The sequence below is a fragment of the Chelonoidis abingdonii genome, chromosome 8, assembly GCF_003597395.2.
Source record: "Chelonoidis abingdonii isolate Lonesome George chromosome 8, CheloAbing_2.0, whole genome shotgun sequence".
NCBI lineage: Eukaryota > Metazoa > Chordata > Testudines > Testudinidae > Chelonoidis > Chelonoidis abingdonii.
Genome location: NC_133776.1, coordinates 5,067,032 through 5,093,288, shown reverse-complemented (window position 1 = coordinate 5,093,288; position 26,257 = coordinate 5,067,032). Strand labels below are relative to the sequence as shown.

General features: G+C 47.8%; 1 protein-coding gene and 1 long non-coding RNA gene across 6 annotated transcripts; one reads left to right on the top strand and one right to left on the bottom strand.

Annotated features, from left to right (window-relative positions):
- BCL6 (BCL6 transcription repressor) lies at window positions 1–21,369 on the bottom strand. 5 transcript variants are annotated; one of them, XM_075068327.1, is made up of 10 exons: window positions 21,249–21,369; window positions 11,963–12,005; window positions 10,657–10,824; window positions 8,894–9,100; window positions 7,758–8,741; window positions 7,027–7,208; window positions 5,579–5,746; window positions 3,569–3,699; window positions 2,701–2,838; window positions 1–1,290 (listed from the first exon to the last, which is right to left on the bottom strand). In XM_075068327.1, the coding sequence occupies exons 3-10, from the start codon at window positions 10,815–10,817 to the stop codon at window positions 1,147–1,149; spliced, it is 2,115 nt and encodes a 704-aa protein (XP_074924428.1). In that variant the 5' UTR covers window positions 10,818–10,824; window positions 11,963–12,005; window positions 21,249–21,369; the 3' UTR covers window positions 1–1,146. The 5 variants fall into 5 exon arrangements, with proteins under 5 accessions (XP_074924428.1, XP_074924426.1, XP_032633196.1 ...); XM_075068325.1 differs by having other exon boundaries at window positions 8,879–9,100; window positions 21,249–21,368; XM_032777305.2 differs by having other exon boundaries at window positions 8,879–9,100; window positions 11,967–12,005; window positions 21,249–21,368.
- A 200-nt stretch (window positions 21,370–21,569) lies between these two features.
- LOC116823022 (uncharacterized) lies at window positions 21,570–26,021 on the top strand. Its single transcript, XR_004373305.2, has 2 exons — window positions 21,570–22,478; window positions 25,914–26,021. It is a non-coding gene; the product is annotated as an uncharacterized LOC116823022 (long non-coding RNA).
- The last annotated feature ends 236 nt before the right edge of the window (window positions 26,022–26,257 follow it).

Sequence of the window (26,257 nt, the reverse complement as noted above, 5' to 3'; positions counted from 1 at the left end):
TACTTTACTTTTCATCGTTTTATTCTTGTATTTGTACAGCTATATTTTACAGAACGCATTAATGCAGTTTAGACACAGCCCAAACCCTGTCTCCCGATATTGTTCATAACACAAGCATGTAAAATAAGACCAAAAAACAAAACAAAACAAAACAAACCCCAAAAAATAAAAAAAAACATTCCCCGATAAACAGTTCTGCCAGAGGACTCCTTTTGTAACATCAGGCTGTACCTTAAAAAGGAAATTGGGCTCATACAGTTCATACATTGAAAACATCCATTGAAAAGAAAGGCACCGTGCGAACCACATTTTACATATATACAGACTTAAAACAAAAACAAAAAAAAATTACACTTTATTATTATTTTCAATTCCTTCTGCAGCTTTGTTGGTTTAATACACACTTTGTTTTGTAAATTGTAAACCTTCACTTGCAAAAAAATACAAATACACTGATGCATTTAGACAAAATATTTTCTTACTTATACAGATGCAATACTTTAAAATATCTTGGTAAGTGCTCTATTACACTAAAGAGTCTCAAATCAGCATCTGCCAGCAGATGCTAAATCAAGCCTTTAATACATTTTATATATTTTTAATATATCTTTAAGGTCTATATATATTTATTTTATATATTTATATTTATATATATATTTACAGCTCTGCCATAGATTCCTTCACCTTTGGTTAAAAAAGTTAAAGCCCTCTCTTCAATAGCACACAATTCTTTTCTTCTCTTTAAAAGAACACACATTTTGCATACAAAGAGAAAGCAAAAAAAAAAAAACCAACACAAAAACGAACAAACAAACAAAAAACCCAACTGTTCCCATAAATGAACATTACATTCCTCATCTTCAGACTGTGAAGGTTAAACACTCCACTGCACAGACATTTTTTATACACATTTAAATCTGAATAAGTTTTTTTTTAGTTTCACATAACTGGGAAAAATAAAAACAAAACCCGTGTATTTTTTAATATTTTTTCCCACCTATCTGCACTACGGGCTTAGAGGCACTCCATCGTGTGATGAAAGTTTTAAAGTGTTACAAGTGTTACAAGTATCCTTTGGATATCTTTCCCCCTCTCCCTCAGACACCTCTTCCTCTCCCCGGCCCCGCAGAGAAATCCACCTGGCTTTCAGCATGCCTTGGGCAGTTCTGGTGGCAGCTCTGTTGTCGAGACACGGTATTGCACCTTGGTGTTGGTGATGGCGCCGTGTTTCTGCCGGAGGTGGAGCCGCAGCTGGCTTTTGTGGCGGAAATGCAGGTTACACTTCTCACACTAAAACCAAAAGGATGAGGGAAGCACTGTTAGCTCGAAAGTTTACAGTCATATGTAATCTAGCCACATATATGCCCCCCAACCCCCGCCCTTGTTGCCTCCCAATCATTCATTAATGTGGCCTCGCAACATGCTGTGGGAGCGTATTTTACTGATGAGCAACTGAGACACAGAGAGGATCAGTAACTTGCCCATCTGTGACAGCGCCAGGATCTGAACCCAGGACCAGCGCCTGAACCACCAGCCCACGCTTCCACCTCAATTTTAAAATATCATCATTGCCGAGACACTAACGAAAACACTGACACCATCTCCCCGTCGGTCACTTCAAACACAGTGAGTATAATTAATATGAAGCACTTGGCACGTCTCTAGTGCCTCTGGCGGGGGACTCTAAATCTTGTCCTAATTAATGATTGCTCAGGACACCCCCTGAACACCCCCTTTCTTCAGAATGGGAAAACAGCACCCTGGACACCCCCTTTCTTCAGAATGGGAAAACAGCATCAGAGAGGTTAAGTGACCTGCTGGAGGCCACGCAGCAAGTCAGTGGCAAAGCTGCGAAGTAGAGCCCAAGGGTCCTAGCTCGCCTGCTTTAGCCTCTAAACCACAGTTCTGCCTTGTGTAAGAGTCAAAGAGGCTTTTTTCTGTCCCCTTCCATCCTAACTATTCCCACTTGCTGATCCTGCTACATAAGATCTCCTGCGCAATTTCCCTGTGGGTCGGATGGGGGCTCCCAAGAAGATGCATGGGAAGAGGGTGCTACATGGTATGGGCCACTCCAAGCCCCAGTCCCTCTGAGTCTTGGTAGCATCTACTCATGGTTAGCTCCAGCTAGTTGGATTTGAGGTTAAGCCGCCCATGTTATGGGCTTCGGGGTTAAAAAAGCATCTTGGGCCAAGCTCATCCCTGGGGTAACGCCACCAACTGCACAGCAGCTTACCCCAACCAGTGAATAGCCCTCACTCAATAGAATTATGCCAAGGATGAGTTGAGCCTGGAGGGGACGTCTCAACAAACCTCTCATCTCTAGCATGTATGATCCTCCGTACAGTAGAGGAGCAACGTCCTTTGTCCTCTACTGCAACGTGAGCCGCGGCCCTTTGAAGGAACATGACCTTCTTTGGTTGGGGAAGAGGAGGAAGAGAAAAGAGGTCGAGGCTGTTCCAAATACAGCTCAACTCATCAAAATGCTGTCTCAGCAGCAGGCCTCTAGTTCACTGTGTGCCGGAGGGTAGATGGAGAGGGGAAATGGAAGTGTCCTTAGGGTGGTCAGGACTGATCCATGCCCGGGCGATGCCAGTGGTCAGTGCCAGACAACTTCTCTCCACCATGGTACATGGCCCTTATGGCTGCTAGGGAGTTCTGGCTCTTGGTCATTAGCGTTGATGACGCCGGGAAGTTACTTACATGGTACGGTTTTTCTCCAGTGTGGATTCGAAGGTGACTTTTGAGCGTCTGCAGGTGCCGGAAGCGTGTGCCACAAATTTCACAGGGGTAGGGTTTTTCGCCAGTGTGGATTAGCACATGAGCTCGGAGATGGGCAACCTGTCGCAGAGGAGACAGTGTCAGAAAACGGGTCCCAGAGGCATGCTTGCCACACGCACTTCACATTCAGACCAAGCTTCCCAAGCCAGTCCTATCAATCTTCATGCTTCAGGGCACGAGCTAGACAACAGCTGGGGTCAGGAAGAAATCCTCCTCCCATCCACTGGCCACGAGAGGAGACACTAGATCGGACTGACCATTCGGTACGGCAGCTCTGAGATTAAAGGCAGCCTCTAAACCTAATGGATTCTGCTAATAAACCAGCTTCACCAAAAGGAGTTTGAAAAGCTGCCATCTCTGTGGACAGAGATTGTAACCATGAGCCCAGTCCTTATTACTCAAGTGACCATCCAGGGAGCTATCTTCCTAGAGTGTGGAATCCTAGATCAGACTCCATGGGCATAAGCTAATGAATGTTTGCAGCAAAACCCTTTGAGAGCCTGAACAGCTGCCAGCACATGGAGAAATGTCAGAAGCACAGATCTGTTTAATTGGAAGACAATGGACTAGCTTCATTGACCTGCCAAGGGTAAAGTTCAAGGGGCCTGCATTTGCTCCGCAACAGCCTGGGACCATCACCAGGCCCTAAGCACGGAACAGTGCCCCCTTCTGGGCATTTCCCATGTCACAGAAAAAACAGCAGAGCCCCAGGCCCCAGAGTCCATGCTCTGGGCAGGAAGATGCATCCTGCTCTCCAGGGGAATTGCAGAGTATGAAGCGGGATCCCCACCTGGACAAATCTGGCCCCACAGGTCTCACACTTGTAGGGCTTCTCTCCGGAGTGGATGCGCGTGTGGGTCTTCAGGTTGGCCGGCCGGTTGAACTGCGCTCCGCAGATAGTGCAACGATATGGCTTCTCACCTGTTGCCCCACCAGAAACAGAGACACGCCAGGTTAGCGCACAGTGTCCTGAGCTTCCCAAAGCTTCCACTACAGTCACTAAATCTCTATATAGTCTACAAGAGAATGGAAAAGACATGGGCCTCCTAGAAACACCCTGCAAGCGCTGCCCCTGCAAAGCCCAGGGCAGACTCCCTGCTGTATTCCAATCCCTTTGCTCGGCTTCGCTCCCCTTAGCTGGGTATCCCCCCGGTGTGTATGTGATGGGAGTACAGCATCGTAGTCTGGTCCTACGCCAACCTCCCCATAGGCACTGGAGGCCAAGGAAGCACAGTATGGCATGCTTCAGCTATCCTCAGCTGGCAGGCAGCCCCTTGGGGGACCAGTGCATGTTAGAGCAGCCCTCAGGCTGCTCCAACCTGCACACAGAGGTGGGTTAAGAGACATGGAACCTACCGCCTAGAACATCTGGGTGCAGCAGAGAATCTGCTCACTGTCTGTGTGACACACCCACTGCACACTGGTATTTATGGCAGGCAACCCTAGCAAGATGTGACCCTCTCCTCCTCCTCCCAGAAAGTTATTTTAAGAACTACTGTCTGGCTCAGATTGTGAAGCACAGCCCTAGAAATTAGGGCTACCAGGCAAGTCTGTCTGCCTTGCCAGACAGGATTAACAATTCAGCCCCTCCGAGTCCAGCAACAGGCAATATCATCCAACTTTATACTGTAGCTGAGTGAGCAAAGCAGAGATACAGCAAGCAGACGAGATCTGCATGGCTCCGTTGGTCTCTGAATGGTTTCAAATACATTTGATTCAATTGTTGGTCATTCCTTTGGCAAAGTGACCAAGGCTGAGAGAGACTGAGGATGGTTCATAGCTATGGAGTCAGTAGTAACTGCACTCCAAACTATTCAGCCTCAATTATTCCCACCTGCCATCTACACAAAGGTAATCATCATTGGATCTTTGCCCTCCATTGTATCCTTGGGATGGATACAGATGGGCTGAAAGGTTCATGGGCAGTTTATTTTTTCCCCCTCCTGCCTTTGTTTTTAAATGAAGAATAGCTTGAACACCAAATCTGCTTTCCCCTGATTTTGCTGGAGGACGTGTTGAGAATCTCAGGGGACATATATTGTGAGCTCTTGCACTTTACGGTCCGATCCTCCACGTAAAGTCAGGCAATGTGCAATTCAGCCCAACTGAAGGGGGAGGGAGGCTGGGTCTTTAATCCAAACTTCCTTTCCCCAAAGTGTTAGTTGGGCATCGATGTTCTGAGCCTTTACAGAAACAAGTCAACCCCCTCAGGATTCTGAGCAGCAGTTAAACCCCTGATCTCTTCCTTTCTCATCTTTCACTGGGCTGGCTCAGACCATTTCAACCATTCGCCAGTCACCAGGGATTTTGCCAGATTAGATGGCACCCAACTTTCTAATGGAAAAAACAACCAGACTATGTATTTTTGGTAAAATAACCTCTCTCAGCCTCTTTATCCATCAGAGAAAGAGCCCACAGGGCCCATCCTCCACCCCAAACACTCGGACTGGGACAGCCAAACACCTCATAGTCGAGGATCCCAAAGTACTTTGCAGATATTAAGCTTCACAGCCCCCCAGGGAGGAAAACAAGTATTCCCCCATTTATAGTTGAAGCACACAGGGATTAAGCCATTTCCAAAGGAGCAGAACCCAGGAGTTCGGGCTCCCAGGAGGCGGCTGAAGATCCATGACCCTCCCTTATCAGGTGCTGGGGTGCTTTGCTGTTCCCTCACAGGGTACGGATTAGGCCTGCACGCAAGGCAGAATGGAGCTGTGCCCTGGATCTGCTGCTCTGGCACTCGCGTGCCTTTCAGGACCGACTGCGACGCACCGCCATGGGCTGGCACCGGGAGCTGTACCTGTGTGAACGGTTTTGTGGCTGGCTAGGTTTCCCTTGTAGCGGAAGGAGGCCTGGCAACGGTCACACTTGTAGGGCTTATCACTGTGCGCCTGCAGGGAGTGTCTCTTGAGGGAAGCCTCTTCAGAGAACCTACAGTCACACTCGTTGCAGAAGAAGGCTCCGTTTTCTGTCGGGGACAGAGAGAGAGAGAGGCGGGGAGAATGAATGAGATCAGCAAGCACATCTCCTGCGTGGACCGGGGCTTTTGACAGGGCCAATGAGCCGGTGGAGAGGTGAAGCCAGCGCATCCAAGCTAAAATCTGTTTCATGAGAGTTCGATGGAGTTGGGGGAAGCAGCCCGGGGGCGTGAAATCAGCAGCACTTCCACAGCATCTGTTACCTGTTCTGTCATATATACACAGCAAAAATCACCCATGGGGCTAGCCAGTAAACAAACCAAGCAGAGGTAGTGTCTTAGTAAATAGGAAGCAGAGGGTGGGAAGGCTGCCTCATGATGGTGGTTTCACTATATATGAATTCAGAGTTCTACTCTTTGGGTGAACTTGGGTTTTGAGCAGTAAATGAAATCTTCCATTTTTCCCCAGTGAGTTGGAGGATAGGGACAAACAGATTTTCACAAAACAGAGTTCTGTAAGCCTCTTAAGAACATAAGAACGGCCACACTGGGTCAGATCAAAGGTCCATCTAGCCCAGTATCCCGTCTTCCGACAGTGGCCAATACCAGGTGCCCCAGAGGGAATGAACAGAACAGGAAATCAGCAAGTGATCCATCCCCTGTCGCCCATTCCCAGCTTCTGGCAAACAGAGCCTAGGGATACCATCCCTGCCCGTCCTGGCTAATAGCCATTGATGGACCTATCCTCTATGAACTTATCTAGTTCTTTTCTGAACCTTTTTACAGTCTAGCCCTCTTAATCCACAACTGCCCCTCCAGACTAGAGACAGCTCCGTGGATTGATGAGTGAGGCAGATAACATAGTCATGGCCATGTCCATGTGTGGATCACTTCTTTCTGCCTACCTCAGTCCCCCTTGGCAATTTTGAGTGGGTGTGGCATTCTTCACTTCCTGTCTTAAGCTGTTGGGAGACACTAATTACTCTCAACTAGCCCAAGCTGCCTTGTTAGAGGCAGAAACCAATTTCCATGTATGCTTCATTCAGCCAATTAGAGGGTTTGGAAAGCACTTTGAGATCCGCTTGGAAAAGAGATGGCCTGAACCACTGAAGTTCAGATTCAGGATTTGGGTTCAGCCCATTGTAGAGACCAACGCCAGCCTGCTAGTCCAGATGCAGGCTCAAACATGCCCAGAGTTCTGGGGGTGCTGCAACCGGGCCCCTCTCTCATGTGGCGGAATGGCATTGTGGGAGCATCATCCCACAGATTCCAGTGGCGCCCCCATCTGCCGGCTGCAAGGGAAAGTGTGGGAGGATAGAATCTGGACTTACCACAACTGGAGTCGGAGTATTCGGAGTGGGTTTCGCCCATTTCCTCTCCAAAGGTCGAGCCAGGGGTGTGAAGGCACATCTCAGAATGCTGGGGGGACTGGGAGCCACAGGAGCTGCATTTTGAGGAATGCAGGTACAGAGGGGACTGCCCCTCACTGCTCCGAGGGGACCCATCCAGAGATCTGAGGAAGAAGAGCAGCGCCCATTGGAAGGCTTTAGTGACACCAGACCACAGCGCCTCCAATCAGCCCAGGCATGAAGAATACACATGCATTTCTAAGCGGACCCTTAAAGATGCCCTAGTTGGGATCAGGGCCCCATCGGGCATTCCCTCTACAGGGCATTCAGCAATCACACTTCATTCTTTTATAGTGCCCATCCCACAAAGATCTCAACGCACTTTATAAATGTCCCACTTGGGTAGGTAACAGAAGAGTAAACCGAGGCACAAGGTTTAGGTGAACTGACCACAGCCACATAGTGAGCCAGGACTCCTAGTCCCTAATGTAACCATCAGCCTATGCTGGGTGTGGTTACACATTTGGGAAACATACATTACTGGCTAAATCCTAAGTATCAACTGGTGAGGCTCCACTGAACTCACTGATTTACACCTGCCAAGAAACTGAGGCAAGAGGTTAGCTCACCAAAGCTGGGCATCTACCCAAAACATGAATAAAACCCAGCAGCACTGCAAGGAGTCCTGTCTCCTCCACGGGGGTCCGCCTTACCTGTTCACAATGTTGTTGAGCCTGCTTGCTTGTGGGATTGTCGAGTCTTCCCCATTCAAGCTCAGCTTGGTTGGGGACTGGACATCTAGATTCTCAGGTTCCATGGACTGCTGGCAAACTGACGTAGACACATAGGAGCGAGGGGAGAGGGTCTCCGCTTCGTTCTGGTCACCACCGTCTTGCTTGGTGCTCTGGTTGAGGTTGTTGAGGACAATGAATTTGTACTTCTTCCAGTTGCAGGCTTTGGGGTCGGTAGGGCTCTTGGTACCCAGAGAGCCAGAGCTTTGAGCAATGCGGGCGTTCTTGCTGCTGCTGGACTCAGTTGGCGAGTTGGGTTGGCAGTCTGATTTCTGGGGGCTCTGGGGGCTGATGAGACCCTTTCGGTTCATTGGTGTGTTGGTTGGTTCGAAGTGTTGGCTTATCTCATCTTCCGAAGAGGTCCGCTCTTCTTCTTTGGCCGCTTTGTCACAGGCGAAGTAGGGATTGTTTCGGACCGAAGGTGCGACGGGCTTAGGACCAGCGGCTATGCTGTAGTGCATGTCACTTCTGGCCTCTTCGGCAGCAGCCTCTTTTGGAGAATAGATGGTGGCATGGCACATGTTGGCTGAAAGATCGGTGACGGCTCTGGTGTAGTCTGCAGGGATTGTCCTGGAGCTGTCACATGGCAGCGTTCTCTCCTTTGGGAAAGAGTTGACCCTCGAGACATCCGGCAGGGGCATCCTTGCCTCTCGCAGCTCGTCGTCTAAGAGGAAACCATTGACTGGAATGGGGTTGTATCCAGTGTAGGAAAGGGGTGATCCAGACAGGCCACTGTACAAAGTGGAGGCAAAGGCCCTCCCATCGCAGAGAGACGTGTTTCGGAGAGGCATGTTGTTCTCCGAGACTTCCCGGCTCCTGTAAGCCATCACCTCCGGATGACTCAGCATCCGGCCCGTCAAGAACTCTTCCCTTGGCGTCTTCATTGCAGAGACCATTTCGGCTTCGCTGCATGGAGACAAAAGGAAGGGCGTTACGCCTTATTCCCAGCCTCTGAAACAAGCGGTCAGATGTGTTGGCAATTCCACCCTCCGCGCCCCCCTCCCTCCAAAACAGGCTCTCCAACTCAGGCACGGGTGTCTCACCTAGACTTGACAAACCTTCGGCAAGTATCGACGACGTGCTCCATCTGCAGGTACAGCGCGGTGGCCATGACGGCCATGATGTTGCTTTCCCTCAGGTTGAGGCGGGAGGTGTACATGAAGTCCAGCAGGATGCAGAATCCCTCAGGGTTGATGTCTGGGGCCAGAGTGATGATGTTCAGATTGCACTTTAGCTGGTCGGTGAATATGCTGTAGAAGAGGCCGCTGCAAAAGGGAGAAGGGATGGGAGGGGAGAGTGAACCCAACGCTGCAAGATTTCGGAAGAAGAGAGGGAACTTATTACAGGAGTTCTCCATAGAGACATCATGAACTCTCAACCTCCGCCCTTCCTACATTGCGACACTGGAAGACGGACGGGAGGCTGGCCCCAGGGAGTTCCTGTTATGGAAAAGGTTGAGAACTCTGACCTACGTTAATTTAAAGACCCTCCATACATTTGCATCACAGAAATCCTCTCACTCCTCCCCCCATGTCTCCTGCCTCCTCTGATCTAGCATTAAATTCTTCCATTGGTCCCCCAAATGACACCGCTGAGTGCAAGCGCCTTCTCCTCTGCAGCTCCTGCCATCCGGAGCAGCCTCCCTGTATCTCAACTGCTCACCAGCTCTTCACCTTCTCCACTTAAATGTCTTTTCTCCCTTGCCTACTTCTCTTAATTCCGCCTCCTGCCTCGCACTGTCTGTTTTTTCTCCCTCTGTGAATTATTGATCTCTGAAGCCGCATGGGAAAACACAGTTTGTGTCAAATGCATACTAAATATAGCACTGTCATAAGATGTTTATGCAAATACAAATTGTCGATACTTTGTCTATGCATTTTTCCATGCCAATGGCCTCTCATTTCCTCCACATTAGCACCCCCTGATAAAACGAGGCCCAGCGACAATGCCAGTAGAGGTGGCGGGTGTTTTATTTACAGGGTACAATAGCGAATGAATCACTCAGTCAGTGGGGAAAGCAGCAAGGGCAAGTTCTGGAAAAGAGGAGATGAAAGAGGGATAGGATTGGGGTCTTCAAATACTTGAAAGGCTGCCATAAAAAAAAAATGTAGAAAAGTTGCTCTCTCTTGCCATAAAGGGCAGGACAAGAGGCAGTGGGTTCAAACTACAGCACAGCAGATTTAGATTAAATCTCAGGAAAAACCTCCTAACAGTAAGAACAGCAGGACAATGGAACAGACGCCCAGGGAGGGTGTGGAAGCTCCTTCACTGGAGGGTTTCAAAAGGAGGCTGGAGCCATCTGCCTTGGATGGTTCATCTTGGCAGGGGATTAGACTAGATGACCCTTGCAGTCCCCTCTAACCCTATAGCTCTATAATTTCAAAGGAGCAATGATACTACACTTCTAAACTTCACTGAGATGTAGCCCTTGACCGCTGAGGAGATAACCAAAGCCACCAGAGCCAGGTGACTCTAGAGATGGGAGCACAGTGTCTCTAGATCTAGAGACTCTTCCCCAAGGTCAGAGAGGGTTTTGGTTTGGATAATACCCTGCAATGCAGCATTGCAAGAAACACACTCATTTAGCTGCACATCAGTACGCAAACCAGCTAGACCGAAGAGCTGGGCACGACGGACTCCAACCCCTGCCAAGCATCTGCTACTCGTGGATGTGATCACAGGGCTCGGAAAGGCAGAGCTGGACCTTGTGATGTCAGACGTGCTGTTTATCTCACGGAATGGCGTGTAAACACAGAGGAAGGGAAGGGGGCTGGGTAGGGGTTGTGGGGAGAAAGCTACTGTGTCATTAGCCCCTCTTCACCTGCAGGCCATGAGGACAGTTTTGTGGGCTCTGAACTGCTCCCGGTTCACGATGATAACGACATCGGTGAGGATATCCCGGCTCCGAAGGCGGTTGAGATTGAGAAGTACATCGCTTGCATGGCGGGTGAACTGGATGCAGCTGTCTGCTGGAGAGGCCATCTTGACTCTGCCCGAAAAAAGGAGAAGAAAGATAGGACCATGAAGTGGCTCAGAAGGCATCATAAAGCAGGGCCCACAGGCTGCTACAGCAGGTTCTACCCTGAAAGGCAGTGTTTGGTCAAGGCAGCACCAGACCCTCAGCTAGAGAAGAAACAATAATAATCGAGGATGCAGCCACATTTCAGCTTCCATCTGCAGTGGCCATGAGCACCAGATTGTTCTGCTGAATGTTCCAAAAAAGGGGGCAAGAACTGGAGGGGATTTAGCACGAGTCCCGTCCTCCCACCCGATGGGTGAACACAATAGGACCTTCCTGGGGAATAGGTGGGGAAGCTATATCATCTCCCCATCATACCCCAGGCCTGCTCCTGCTCCCCCTGTGGCTAAGCCAGCAGGAGCTGTGCTCAGCTTAGCTCAGCTCCATTGGAAGTTGCTTTTTGAGGATCTCAGAGGAATAGCAGCAAAGCAAAGCAAACCCTGGACACTAACCTGCGGTAGTTATTAGATTACACACTTTATGGTTTGGTCTCGCAGCTCTGATACACGTGTCATTCCCACAGATGTCAGGGCAGCCAAACTACAGGATCCAGCCATGGAAATTAGAGCTACTCATAAAGATCCTATACAAAGCTACAGGTGTTCAGCACTTCTGAAAATCCAGACCAAGGGGTCTAAAGTTGGGCATCCAAAAATCAGTGGCTACTTCTGAAAATGATTTGTCCAGCATTACAAATCAGTGGCTGCACCAGGAACAGAAAACCCTGGTCTCTTGATACCCAATTCCCTAGAATCTAGATCACCAGGGACTCCTAATTCCAGAACTCTGTTCCTCTTCCCTCACCCAGTTCTTGATGTGATGTGAAGCCTTCCAAAACACATGTTCTCTTTCATCAAAGCTGGAGGGTCTGCCCCAGGCCTTTCCCAAGAAGCTACCATCCACCACCTGAAATTCCACACTGGAATTTGAATCTTAAATGCCAAATTCCTCAATGACAGGATTAGTTCCAGCCACGGTTCCACTGCTGGCGGTGGGATATGAATGTGTAATTTTGTGCAGAGCAGCCACTCTCCTGAATACAGATTCCAGCTGGGCCTAATGAAACATTTCATTCAATACATTTAAAATAGCATGAAATTAAATTTACATACCCAATGCCTCAATTCACAGCCCAAAAGTTTCTTTCAAACCTACAAAGCAAGCACAAGAAAACAAACACCAGATTAGTTCAGAAATGTAAATAGGTTGTGGTAGGATGCAAGCTTGTTGTTTTGATGTAACATCAGCAGGATGCAAGCTGAAGCTAATAGCACTTCCACTCTCCAATAAAGTTAATTTGTTTCTCCCAGTACAGTATGTTCTTATTGCAACCACAGGCTTTGGGAATCTAATCATAGACTCTTCCACACTCTCTACCCCAAACCATGGGTGTATGCCAAAGAGCCTTTCATATCTATGAGTCAGGGACTCGAGGGTAGCTGGGGAGGATACAGGAGGAGTCAAACAAGAATTCATTTACCACTTCTTTCAGAGATGCCTCTCCCCATTCCCAATATTCCCACTCCTTTCTTATCTCATTGCATCACCCAGGGCTGTAAGACTCTCTCCCCTCCCCTCTTTCATTTCCCCCAGAAACTGAAAGGGGTCAGCAATTGTTCTCCTTAGTTGCCCTCATCCGTCTGAAGATTTCAAAGCACTTTGGAAATATGAAACACTAGAAATTGCTAATGATAGGGAAACTGAGGCACTGAGAGGTTAAGTAACTTGATTGAAGTCACATAGCAACTCAGTGGCAAAGCTAGAAACAGGACTAGTCCTCTTTTCTGAATGCCAGAAGATGCTCATTGTCTCCACCTACTGGCTTTGGGGAGTTAATACAGTTGGGACAGAGATGAAATTCTCCTTTCCATTCTAAGAGAATTTTATTTTTCTTAGAATATCAGGATTAGAAGGGACCTCAGGAGACCATCTAGTCCAACCCCCTGCTCAAAGCAGGACCAATCCCCAGACAGATTTTTGCCCCAGAACCCTTAATGGCCCCCTCAAGGATTGAACTCACAGCCCTGGATTTAGCAGGCCAATGCTCAAACCATGGAGTTATCCCCTCCTTACCTATATGAAGACAAATACTCCCTTCCCACAGTTGGCTTTTACATTTAAAAGAGGGGAAAAGAGTATCATAGCTAGTATTTGGCTTTTCAGATATAAACATAAACCTTTCCATGTCCACAAAGATGTGGCCCCAGAGATTTCTGGGGCATGGGGAGGAAGAGGAATTAGTGTGATTTTTAATATGCTAAGACAAATGCATGACATTAAAATCCATTTCATACACTCCAATGACAGGAGTCTTCAGAGCGCCTCGCAGTCTCCCTATCTTGAAACTCTAAAAAGGTGACTCATTTCCCAAACACTGCAGACTCTGACCTTTCTGCATAGCCCTCTGTGCCAGCCACTTTCAGTCTTCACATGAAAGCCAAGAGATTTACAGATTGTGCTAGCAACTGGCCTAGCTTCAAAGTTCCCACCCCAGTGGAATGTGTAAGGGATGTACAACCAGGTCAGAGTCTGAGCTCAGTCATTTCAGTGTACGAGCTACTGAAGTCACAAGAGTAGTCCCTGAGATCAGAACAAGGCCCCCTTATAGGCTACGACACGGGTCTGAGAATGACAAAGCTCACCATGAACTCCAGCCCGTTCCACGTCATGCAAGAAGCTCCCACAATGGTAGAATTCTTTCACAGGGATGCGGCAGGAGGCCAACGTGCCCTGGGTGCTACCTGGTCCTTTGTACCATCCTGCTGCTGCCCTCCAGCACAGCTACAGCACCCTCAGCCCATCACCCACAGCCTCACCGCCCAGCCCATCTTTGGTCCACACAGGTGCCGCTCTGCAAACCCACTCCTGCCCTGGCACAAGCCCCTCCAGAAAGCAGCCAGATCTGGGCTGCTGACAGCCGAGCAGCCTTTTCCAACAAGGGACCCTGGCATTGCACTTCGCAGCAGGGTCTGCCTTCAGCCTGCTGCTGGGCTTGAGAAAGAGGAAGGCGCTCCTCCCCTCTCCCCAAACACACCCTTGACCCACCCACCTCATATTAATCAAGCCAGATGCACATGAAACCCCCCCCACAGAGTTTGGCCGTTGCAGTTCAGTCACAGTAAAGGGACTGTCAAGATTTGATGGCTAATAGTTGGGGGGTGGGGGAGAAGGAGACAGGAACTCCGAGATGAAAAATACCTCCCCCCGCGCCAATTTCTCACGCTCCAGGGTTCACACCGCCAAAGGCCACCTTTTCTGCGGGCGGGCGGGCAGGAGGTGGGGGGAAGGAGGGGACCCGCTTCCAAACAAACTCTCCCAGGTCACCCTCTAGCCCTGCTGATGTAAGGGAGAGGAAAGGAAAGGAAAAACCCAGCAGCAACTCCCCCCACCCCCCCGGCACAGAGACGCCCCCCTCGGAGCGTCTCTTTCCCACGGTACCTTGCTGCCAGCTGCCGGCCCCAGCCCCGCCGGTGGGTGCGCTGTGAGCGCCGCGTTTACACGGGGAGGAAATGCGCCCCCAGGGCCGGCGAAGGGCACGGCGCTGTCATTCCGGGAACGCGCCGGGCTCCAGCTGCCCCGTTCTGGGAAGCCAGGCAGGAGCCGAGCCCGGGGCATGGCGAGCCCGCCCCCTCTCCCCTTTGCAACGCGCCCCGGGGGGCTGGAGCCCAGAGCCCCGGTGGGAGCGCCCAGGGGCCAGCCCCTCTTTCCGACCCGCCCGGCTCCCCCACGTGGGCGAGGGAGGGGGCTGCAGACACCATTGCTCGGGGGCTGCCGAGCCAGGCGAAGTGCTGGGGCGGGGGGGCGGACGCCGCCTAGGGGTCCGGGCAGCTCAGACCCCCACCCCCCGTGGCACTGCACCCTCCCCGCCCCCGGCAGGAGGATCCCATCCAGTTGCAAACAAACCCACCCACCACCGGCGGAGTGCGGCGGCCCCTCGCCCGGTAGCCAGCGCCAGCCTGCGACTCGCCCCATCTCACCCACGCGGGGAGACGCTCCACCAGCCAAGGCAGGCTGAGCCAGCAGGGCCCCTTTGCCCGCGAGGGGGCGCTCCGCCACCGGGCATGAAAGAGCCACCCGCTGCCCCGCGGTCCGTGAGTAGAGACAGCAGCAGAGGTCCCTGCCACGGGTCTGGGTTTAGTTTCTGGGGGCAGGTGACCCAAAGCAGGAACCTCGGGGTTTGTCACCCCTTTGCACCTGCCGGAGAAGCAGAGCCCAGAGGGCACCGCCGGGGTCCCCAGTAGTAGAGGGCAAGAGGCACCTGTGGTAAGAGGCTGCTCCTGCAACAGGGACCTCCTCGCAAGCTCCCTAGCTCCCAGAGCTTTCATTTCTTACAGAATGGCATGAGAGCAGGGGTTGTAAGAGTCCTTCCGCTGTCACAGCAGGACTTTATTAATTTAGTAGCCTCCTGGGGCCAGGCCAACACCTGTTTTGATTAATAATAAAAAGAGAAAAAAATCTCAAAGACTTAAATACTGTGTCAGCCTAAATCAAAGTGGCTTTAGCTTCTTTTCCCCATCCCTTGTTCCCTCTGGCAACTACATCACTAGCAGCATATTCAGCATTCTGCACTTTCAGGCTGGTCTCATTTCCTGCCAGCAAACAAATGTTTCTAGGAAATGCAGTATATTACAAGAATGGGTTTATTATCAGCATTTGTAACCAGGAAAACTGCACCTGTCCTCTGGCACTGCAAGGTGCTATAGTGAATTTTAATGTCTTCCTTTGAAGAAGATTCTAAGCTGGTTGCACTTGTGAATGCTTGGAAATGGCCCAGTTTCGAGTCTGCGCCTTACTTTACTCTTCATTTAAAAATAAAGGGCGGGGGGGGGGGGGGAATACCATTTCAAAATCCTACCACTATTGCCAAAATCTTGCTTAGCGTTAATGAAGGTGTAAAGCCAATATGCATCCTTGGAAAGTGATGAGTCAGCCTTTTTCCAGGGCTTCCCACTAAATAAGACAGTCCGCACATTAATTTTTAAAGTTCAATACAGAAACGTTATTTCAATTGAAGTCAATGGAGTGACGCCAAGGAAAGGTGGCCCATTATCTCAACTATCATGTACTGTTCAAAGTAGCTTAAAAGAATACATTATCATAACTGCAAGTTTGGACTGTGGACACATATGCAGGTATGCTCCAGCTCAGACGCAGCAAATAAATTTAGCCCACAGAGCTGCTCCTAGAGGCAATTAGCACACACTGCATCTTTTTAAAATAGCACAGCATGGTGTATTTGGGAAGATGCCATGCAAGTTATCCTACAGAATGGCCAGTCCTGTGACTCAGGAAGAAATGTCTTTCCTCTACGAACAGTTCTACAGTGCATTAGTCAATACTCTCCTTCTGCGGTAAGTAAAATTCATGTCCTCATTGTGTCTGACTGATAATAAATGTAATTGGAGGTGAAAGACTAGCCTAGAACACAGGGATGAGGGAGAAAGCCGACCACTATTTCCCTCCCCTCTTAGGAATAAGATTTCCAAATGGAAGTTACACGTTTTGCTGTGGTTCTACCAATCACAAGAATTGTTTAAAAATAAATCTAATACAAAAACATGGAGCTCTTTATAGACGAGATTCTTGTTTAGGCCCCATAAGTCTGGCTGAAAGGTTAAAAAGGAGGGACTCAGTCAAGTCAAATTTTCCCCAAAATTAGTTTTTAAAACAAACTTTTCCAAAATGTAGGAACCCCTCTTTTTTTAAAGTTCCAACTCAAATTGTCAACACCTCCCCAGGCAGTGTTTGCATCCAAATTATTGCAGCACTAGGAGCTGAAACTGACTTTACCTTGATAATTTTTTTTTTTGTCCAAGTGGAGAAATATTAATGTGGCTATTTAAATTATTTTATCTTGCTCATCTAAAGTCCTTGTAGCACATTAAGAAAATGTTGCTTGAAATAGGATTTTTAAAACAAAAACCTTGGCATTATCTTAATTAAGCTTTGCCACCTGCATTTACATTAGTGTTTGTCAATGTGTTATCCAATATAGTATATTTCCTAAGACTTCCTTATAAACGAGTAGGTTGCTGCCATGTGTGGAGATTGAAACCTTTCAGATAAATGCATAATTATGCAATACAAGACAACCTGTATTAGACAATGAGTCAGGAACAGCAGGTGAACACCACAAGCAGAAAATCTTTTAACGTGATTTCATGAAAATTCAGACAAAGCTCTACATGCAAGTATCAATAACATTTTAATATGTACTTGGTTGTTTTCAGTTAGGCTAGTCAATTTCTGTGGCACTAGATGCGTCTCTATTCTTCACTGCTGACTTTCAGCTACTTTTTTTTTTTTTTTTTTTTTTTAAAAGTACTGAATTCAACATGTTCAATTTCCCAAGCTTGAAAGATTAGCTGCAACCAGTCACCACCATTTTAAAAACGTACCACTAGATGGCACCTTTTAGCTTTGTGGTAGAGATCTACTATTTCCCTTGGAAAATAAAACGTCACAGCTGAGACTGGAAAACATAATTTTGTCGATGTAATTCTGTTTCTCTTAAAACACGTCTGAGCAACATTATTTTTTGAGCTTTTTCATCCTTGCTTTTCACAGCTTAAATGTTTCTGCTAGACTTATTTTAGACCCAGGCTGAAGTCTTAAATCCTCACTATCCAGCATTTAGACTAGCTGGGAACACTAGCAATTAAAAAAGGAATAAATACTTGTTTTTGGTGTTCTCTGAGAATCAACTCTGAGTTCTCTCTCTTTAGGACAATAAATAACTAGTGAAATACCATTTCTTCTTCGATTATTGACTCAGACAATCAAAAAGAGGGTGGGAGTGGGGGGAAAATGGATTTGAAATGTATCCCAAGAGATCTTTGCCCCTCAACATGGAGCATTTCCCTAGAAATGCAGTCTATTCTTCCTGGAACAATGAAAGAATCCATTCTTCTGGAAGATCCTTACACAGTCTTTCAATATTTTAATCACTGATTATTTGACAAAGATAGAAAATTTGAGGGCTTTAAAAAAATTTTTGGATTGCTGGTTTAAAACACAGTTGTAATGCAAACTGCAGTTCCTGCCCCATGAGAAAAAGTTTTGCCTGAAAATATTTTTGAAGAAATTTCCTAGCTGTAAAACAAGCCCTTAAGGCCTGCTGGAAGGAAGTCTGTATTTATTCTTAAAGCACTTATCCCATAAGCCTTTAATACAATATTGTGAATAATCATACATTTTAAAACATCAGGACAACAAGCAAGATGGGTCTGATGACAGACTCAGGGCCAGGGCCTGGGCCTGGGCCTGGAGTCAAGTAAAACATCTTCTGGAGTCAATGACAATTTTGCACCAGTTAGAGGCTGCAGGATCCTTTTCTGCTTATCAGTGTAGATCTTCATTCCCAAGCCAGTTTAGTGCTGATCTTGCATCCAGTGAAGTCAATGGCAAAACTCTCATTGATACGGGTTTTTTTTAGTACTTTATTTTCAAATCAGATTTACCTGGTGTATAAACAGAGCCAGATCCTGAGTTGGATGCCTTTAAAAGCCAGATTCAAAGGGAAGAGAAGCCACAAATTAAATAAATAAATAAATAAATAAAAAAAAGTAGGATGTTTTTCTTTCCCTACTCTTCCTTCTAGGCCATCAAGGCTATTTCATAATATTTCAAAATATTGTGACAACAAACCAAACCCCAGATACATTCAAAAGGCGATTCCCTTGCCAACAGAGTGAGGTCGCCGCTACTCCACACACCACTACTTAAACCACTGAGTTTTCACAACAAAGTTTCTCCCCCTTTGTGTGTGTGGGTGGGGGGGAGAAGAGGAAAGTATTTTGACATCAAGTCACATCTGTCATTTACACAACAAACTAACTGGAACTCTTCAATAAAAAGCAATCACACAGACTGTACAGATCACCTTGTCCCCCCATTCCTCCCACCCCAGCAGAAGCAATTTGCTTGGACACATTCCTATGGAGGAGGCACTTGTGCCATTTAAAAAAATCCCTTAAAGAAATTAACAAGGTGTGAGGAAAATGAACCCTTCCCTCTGCTGGCACTGGAGTTTGATTGACTGCTTGTCCTTAGAGAAAAACAGAGGGGTTTTCACCACCCTTCCCTCCTTATAATTTTTAAAAATCTCATCAGCAACCCCTTGACATGATCCCATATGTCAACAGGGATCAGATTTCAACCTTGGCTGGCTGAACTGGAGATTTCTGAAGAGTCACCCCCCCTTCCTTTCTCCCCCCCCCCATAAAGTTTGATACTTTGCACCTTGCATGGGGGTGGGGGGCGTGCACTTTTGCAAAGCTCTGAGATTCCCAATCTCCCCCCCTCCTTCCTTTTTCAAACAAAGCCGCCTGTTCCTCTTTGCTGGTTGCTACCTCCAGGAATAGCGTGTGGAAAGGGGCCAGCTGGGACTGCAGATTTACGAGCGCTTGTCTCCACGCCAAGCGCGCTGTGGTAGTAAACGACGAGGAAAACAAGGGGAATTGTCCCTGGCTACTGATTTATTTTTAATTGTTTAAAATGAAAGAAAAAAGCGCACACACACACTCTGTCTCCAGGAAGAGAGGGGGCAGCCCGTCTCCACTGGTGCTGCAACCAGCAACCCTGCTCCGGAGCCGTCCGCCGCTCCTGTTTACATTCCGCAGCAGCCGTGTCTTGGGCGCGTTGAGGACTTTAGCTGCGCTCGAGGAGACCATAAACTAATTGGAAACCCATTAAAAGATTACACGGGTTTCCTGGCGGACGCTCGCCCTCTTGGACACGAGCCCTGGGAGGTTTCGCTCCCTTTCCACCTGAGCCCAGAATTATTTCGTAAACGCTGGTTTGATGGACTTTCCCCCCCTCAAGCTGGTGATAATCCAAATATTTTACATACATAGTAATTCAGTAGCCAGGTTTTTTTTAAAGTCTCCTTAAAGCACTTATGTCTTGGTCAAAAATGATTTTATTTCTCTAACAACAAGAAAAATATCAAACCCACGATGTGGTCATTAGTCTATGAAATACAAACGTGATTCCTAACACACACACATGGACGTGGCCAGCTCAGGCAGGTAACAGTTAGTCGATCCAAACAACAGTCACTTCGCACAATTACTTTGGGATCCCCCTCAAAATCTCCCGCGAGTCTTATCCAGCAATCCTGACTTGGTATCGCTTGGGTTGGCAGGACTAGACAGCCACAGGTTGCCGAATTCACTAGCCCTTTTGCAAAGTCATCTGTTTGCATTGGAGTGGGGAGGGGGAAAAACACAACACACCGCCACACACGCAACCAAGTTGTGTTGTCAACGCCCCCCTAGCACAGTCTAGAAATAAAGTCAGGAGTGTTTCTGTGCCCCACCGCTCCTGCCCTTTGCAATCATCCTGTCTAGTCTGAGTCCTGGTGCATGTGCCTTTGATTATCAGCCCAAGAGATTTTGCACCGTGGAGGAAAAAAAAACAAAAAAAAAATATACAACAATGCAGCCATTGGGAAACAACGTTAGGTCACGCAGCACCCAAAACACCACAACACGTACTGCCACCCCCTCCCCCCCCGCAAAAAAGCTAACACCCGCTCCCCATCGCCCCGAAGACCCCACATCCAGATGCGGCTGCAGGTGCAGAGCCCTCTGCCCCCGGAAGACGGTTCTTCCCCAACCCCAAACAAGACAGTGGAGACGAACATGTTTCCAACGCAATACCACCACCACCACCACCACGAATCGCCTGTCCACGAGCACACACAATTCAAGCCCAACAGGGGTGTTCAACCAACTACAGGGGGCGAGGCAGTGGGGCCCTTGCAAAGCGGCCGAGTTCGCTCGGAACATTTGTTGTTGCAAATCTCTGCTCGCTGCCCGCTGTCACTGACTCGGCTCGGAGAGGCTGGTGGTGGCCGGGCGCCAGGCGAGGGAAGCCTCAGCCAAAAAAGGCGAGCGGAGCAGCCCAGGCAGCGAGACTCCGCGCCCTGCTCGGAGGCGCAGGGGAAAGGCAGCCCGAGGGAGGGCAGGAGGAGGACGCGCAGCCGGCCCTGAGCTAGACACCAAATCATCATCATCATCATCATCATCATCGCACCAGGGCTCGGCGCAGGAGCCGGCCGAGAGGAAAGCAGCCCCGCGTGCAGAGCAGAGCCCGAGCCTGCGCTCCCCGCCTGTGACCCTCCGGCGAACATTCCGGGCTCGCTCCACAGCTACGCCTCTGCCCTGCCCGCACCTCCCCCCCAAATAAAAGCCACGCGAGGCCCCTCGACAGGCCCCCCGGCCAGCTGGGCGCCCCGAACACCTGCCACGCGCGAGCGGGAGGGAGGGAGGCAGGACACGGGGATGGGGAGAAAGGCGCCTGGCCACCTCCAGCCCCGCAGCACTGCAGGGTAAAAGACCGGCGGCGGCGGCGCTAGAAGCAGCGGCAGCGGCGGCAGCAGCAGCAATCACCTGGTCTCCGGGCTTTCCTAGAAACTCCTTGCATCACCACTTCTAAGAACCCCGGTTCTAAGAATCAACACAGCTCGATTCTCGGAATTTGAGCTGCCGACTCTACCATTGCGCCCAGCCCAGGGGAGGCCACAGGCCACCCCCCTACCTGCCCCCTCGCTCCTCCCCCCTCCGCCCTGCCCGTCCCCTGCCGCCCGCCGCCGGGACGTCCGGGGAGCCTTCCCGGCCGGGCCCCCCACCGGGCAGCGGCGCAACGAGCGGGGGGTCGCCGCCGGGGCCGGGAGGCTCCCCCCGCCGCCAGTGGTAGGCGCCGGTCTCCGGAGTCACGTGGCCGCCTGCCTTCTGTGACGTCGGGGCGGCTTCAGTGTTGCGGAGTTCGGCCCCTGGAATTCTGAGAACTAATTTGCTATTCGGTGACATAAGAGAGATCCGGGGCTGAGGCCACCCCGCTCTCGGTCGTGAAAGCCCCACAAGCACCGCCGGCCTCCTCGCAACACACCAGATCCCCCCCACCCCCCAGCAAAAGGCGTTACAATGTAGGGACCTAGGAAAGGGGGGGGGGGCGTTGAGCTTTCCATAACGCAGGAGGAGAGGGGGAAAAAAGCCGAATAAAAAAATGCAGGAGGAGGAGGCAGACGAAATCTCAGGCAGTCAGTAGGGAGGCGAGACACAGGATCGTTTAACGTTATTTTTGCATCTGCTTGAGCAAGTTTCTCCTTTAAAAAGATCCCGGGATCCTGCTACCTTGGACTCTTTTAAAAAAATAATGATCCGTCTTTTTTATGTATATATATTCTTATCCACTTCTTTTTGGCTCTCATGATCGTACAAGGGATTTACTTTTGACGAAAGAAGCTTTTTTTTCCCCATGCAAGTCTATTTTTTAATTATGTTTTTGGCATTGCTTTTTTAATGTGAGGAATATCCTTGCTTTTGAAAGAAATATACTCAGAGGATTATGTTTTCGTTTGGTCCTTTTTTTCCCTTCCCTTTCCAGGACTCTTAAGTGGTGGGTTTATTCTGCGCAGTTGTTGTCATTGTTGCTGATTCTTGCAAAATAGATCGTAAACAGTATGTCAATAGATAGCTTCCTCTATGTAGATGTCAATGTCTAGCTACGGTAGTGTGCAATTTTTTGGATTATTTTTGTTTTTTAAAGTCGCTTAGACATGAGGGAACTGTAAAGGCCTGCTTTTACCATTGGAGGAGACTTCAACCAGCAGTGAAAATGTAAAGACCTTCCAATCTGTGTTACTGAGAGAGTGGCTGGTGTGTGTGGTGGGTAGTGCGGTGGGGGAGGGAGACGGGGAGGGGGCAGATTGCAAACGTATTATTATATGGACCTTTTGGTTTATATATAAGCAAATGCATTGCATATTTATTTTCACTATGAATCCACTCAGGCCTGGTCTGAGTGTGTAGGTCAGCTGATTTCTATTGCAATTCTTTATTTTTTCCCAGACCATTTTGAGGTAAAAGGAGCCACTGTTTCTGATGGCTACTTTCCACACAACAGAGAAGAAGGGGTGGAGGGCCGTGTGTGTGTCTGAGTGATGGTATTTCATGTTTATAACAATTAATAGAAATGTGTTCACGAGAATACCCATCACAGAGTCACTGTGCCCTAGCTCCAGCTAATGCAATTTGCTTAGAGTAACTTATTAAATTACAAATGAATTCCACAAAGGCTGCAACCCTAAGACAAAGATATTATTGTACATTCTATGCTGCATTTTTTATTTTGCAGCAAAGTTCCTGAACCGAAATGCTGAGATCTGCTTTAAAGTAGAAAAAAGAAGGAGAGCCTTATTACCATTTAAAATAGCCCAGTAGCAAGTCAGGCCTCATAGTAGGACACTTGAGATGACACAGATATGCTTTAAAGACGTCTTCCTTGTAGTTAAAAAGTAATATATAATTCAACATGAACAAGCACAGCTTTACTTAGATTGTAAGAGCTCAGGGACAGGGAAGATGCCTTTATCTGCATTTATCTTGTTTAACTGTGTTTGCAAAGAACAGTGTAAACAAATGGTGCTATATAAATGGACTTAATAACAAATAATATGGTGATGATAATAAGTAGGCTTTTGTTCCCCTACGAGATGGAATTTATGGAGAAAATCTTTGTTCTGTTTGTCCCTCTCTGCAGTCTGATCTTTTGTTCTGCATGTATTGATCGGCTGGCTGAATGCAATGTTTGCAGAAAGTTAGGAAGGAGCTAAAAAAAAGTCCTAAAATAGAAGGTTTATCATGATTGCTGTTCTAACTGGCATTTTGCAGAGTTGAAATCTTGTCATGCATTTATGCTGCCAAATGTAGGGTTGCATCAGAGTTTCCATTATCAGCCCCCTGTTTACAAGGAATTATAAATCAGCTATGAGCATTCCCTTTGGGCTGGGAACTTGGTATATAGGTTCTCAGTCTGGAAGCAAACACTAGATTGTATTATTTTTTCCTGGATGTCCCCTATTCCCTCCCTCCTCTCCATTTCGCCCTTGCCTTCTCCTGGTTTCCCTTCACCCTCACCCAGTTAGTGTACCTTGAACATGCATTCCTTGTGCACTGAACCCCTCCTCCCCATTAAATTTCCATGATGTTTCTTCCCCATACTCTGAAATGGGAGTTTTGAATACGTTAGGGAATGCAATATCCAGCATAGGAAAGGCTACCTAGAATACCCTTCAAATCCCATGGGTGCCACTCCTACATTGGCCAGAGGGGTCGCCGCAGAGCAAGTCCGCCCTTTGCTTTCTTCACAGCACATCTAGCCCCTGCTGGGCCTGGGAGTGAGGTCAGAATTCCAGGCCAGATTTTTAGCCACATCTTGCAAAATGGCAAGGAAGTTTACTAATGTTGACTATATGATGTCATTCCTTTAGCGCAAAATCTGGCTGCATTTTAAGATGAAACTGGCCCTTGAAGGGGGAAGTTAACTGGAAAATAGGCAGGGAGTGGAGTGGATATAAAAACATGTAAACAACTACATTGTTAACATTGATCTGCTATGCACATGCTTTAATTTCTTGGATAATCTGGACCCAGTGCTTCAGATCTGATGCATGCAACCATCCATTCTCTCCCCCTCCCCCCCATATTTCCTTTTCGGTCCTTACACACATATAAGGACTGTAGGAGCAATCCTCATGATATCAGTCTACATATTTTGTCCATACTCCACATCAATACAATTACAATACTAAACATTAGATTTACATGAAGGACCAGGACAGCTCCCTTTGCACTGTGTCAGATCAGTCAGACCTAGGTTTCAAACCAGTGATGAAGACATGGTCACCCATCAGATTGGTAGCACTGCTTCTGATGCAGGCTATAATTTATTATATTAACCCTAGTATTCTAATCAAAATGGCAATGGAAGTAATTCTGCTTACTTAAAAATCCTCCTATGGTTGGGAAAAGTTTATTCTTCACTTTCCCCTCCTGCAGAACTGCTCTGCAGTTCCGCAGGTGTAATACAACTGCTGAGTTACTAGCCACCTGAGAGGCATGTCACAAGTGGCTCGGTTGTTTTCACTTTGGGATGAAAAGTACCACATACATGGAAATGATTATTAATAATAATACTTCCCCCCTACAATTACAATTCTAAATTTAAGACCATAGGAGTTGGGTTTATTGATCAAGGATGGTAGATGGCCCTTAATACGGAATTAGTCAGGCCTACTGGGGTATAGAATATGTTTTTATATGTATTTCATGTTCGCAGGTAGGCAACACATTTAACAAGGAGGGCTTGATCTTTTGATAAATGTATATTTCTAAATAAATCTCAATTTAAAATTATTTTCATTTTTTTTAATTACTCCCTTCAGACAATAAATCCTGCCTACCCAAATATAGACAGAACCACCAGGTCTTTGAAAACAAGGGCCAGAGACAGAAAAGTGACCCTTAAGAAAGGACATTCCGTCTTTGACACTTTTCCTATGGCAGTTACAGTCGGATTGTCAGCTGAGCTGTGGAAATCCAGCCTTTTTATCAGCTTTGTGTCATAACATAACATTATTTAAAGGCAGTTTTGTGCATGTAATTTTATAAAATAAGGGGGGATTGCAAACTGCATAGAGCAGTGTATTCCCTGATTCAATTGCATTATCTTGTTTTCTAATCTAACCTACTTTTCTGTCCGAGGTTGGTGCTTTGCAGGAGCCTGTCTTCGGTGCAATCTGTGAGCCCTTTTGTGGGTGTCTGATTTCTGTAACATGTTTTGGTTTCCAGTATGAATGTAACATTCAAAGAATATCATGACACTACTCTAGGTGTATGCGATCTTATCTACCTGACATTTAGTTTTATAACCGTCCAGTCCCTTGATTTGCATAAAATCACACAGTCATAATTTTTGGCATCATCATAATAAACTACTCGAGATTAGCAGCTTGCTTTTGCTCGCTGCCTCTCAGCATAAATGCATGTTTTCCCCTTTTCTTTGCATCCGGACTAGGAGCTTTCTGGATCTATTAACCTCGCACTTTCAAAAGGATGAGCACTTCCGCTATTATATCTGTGACAACAGCAAAGCTCTTTAATAAGTGTCATTGTTTAACTTCAAAACCAAACAGCCCAACATACCAGGCTCTTGCATCTCATTCTGTTTTAGTTTATTGTTTTAAATATAGATCTCTTTGTTTTTATTTACAGGGAAAACCCAGGGAACACTCTGCCTGATCCCAGAAGACTTGCCCTGGGACTGCTGTGTTAATTACAAAACAATCCTGCAATTAAAATAAACTCCAAGATCTAAACAAACTGCCCTTGTTGCTGATCATTTGTTAATTTCAGCTCTTTATGCCTAAAACAATCCCCCCCCCCCCCCGCAGCACTGGTATCAGAGGAGGCAGCAGCTGGAGTTGTGGAAGGAAGAGGGGGAAACACCCTAATGTTTGTAAACTACAGGAAGGGGAGACTGGGGGGGTATTATTATGTTAAATAGTGTTTTTATTGGAGTATTCATGATCTGGCAGGGTCCTTCCTTCTGGGGAAAG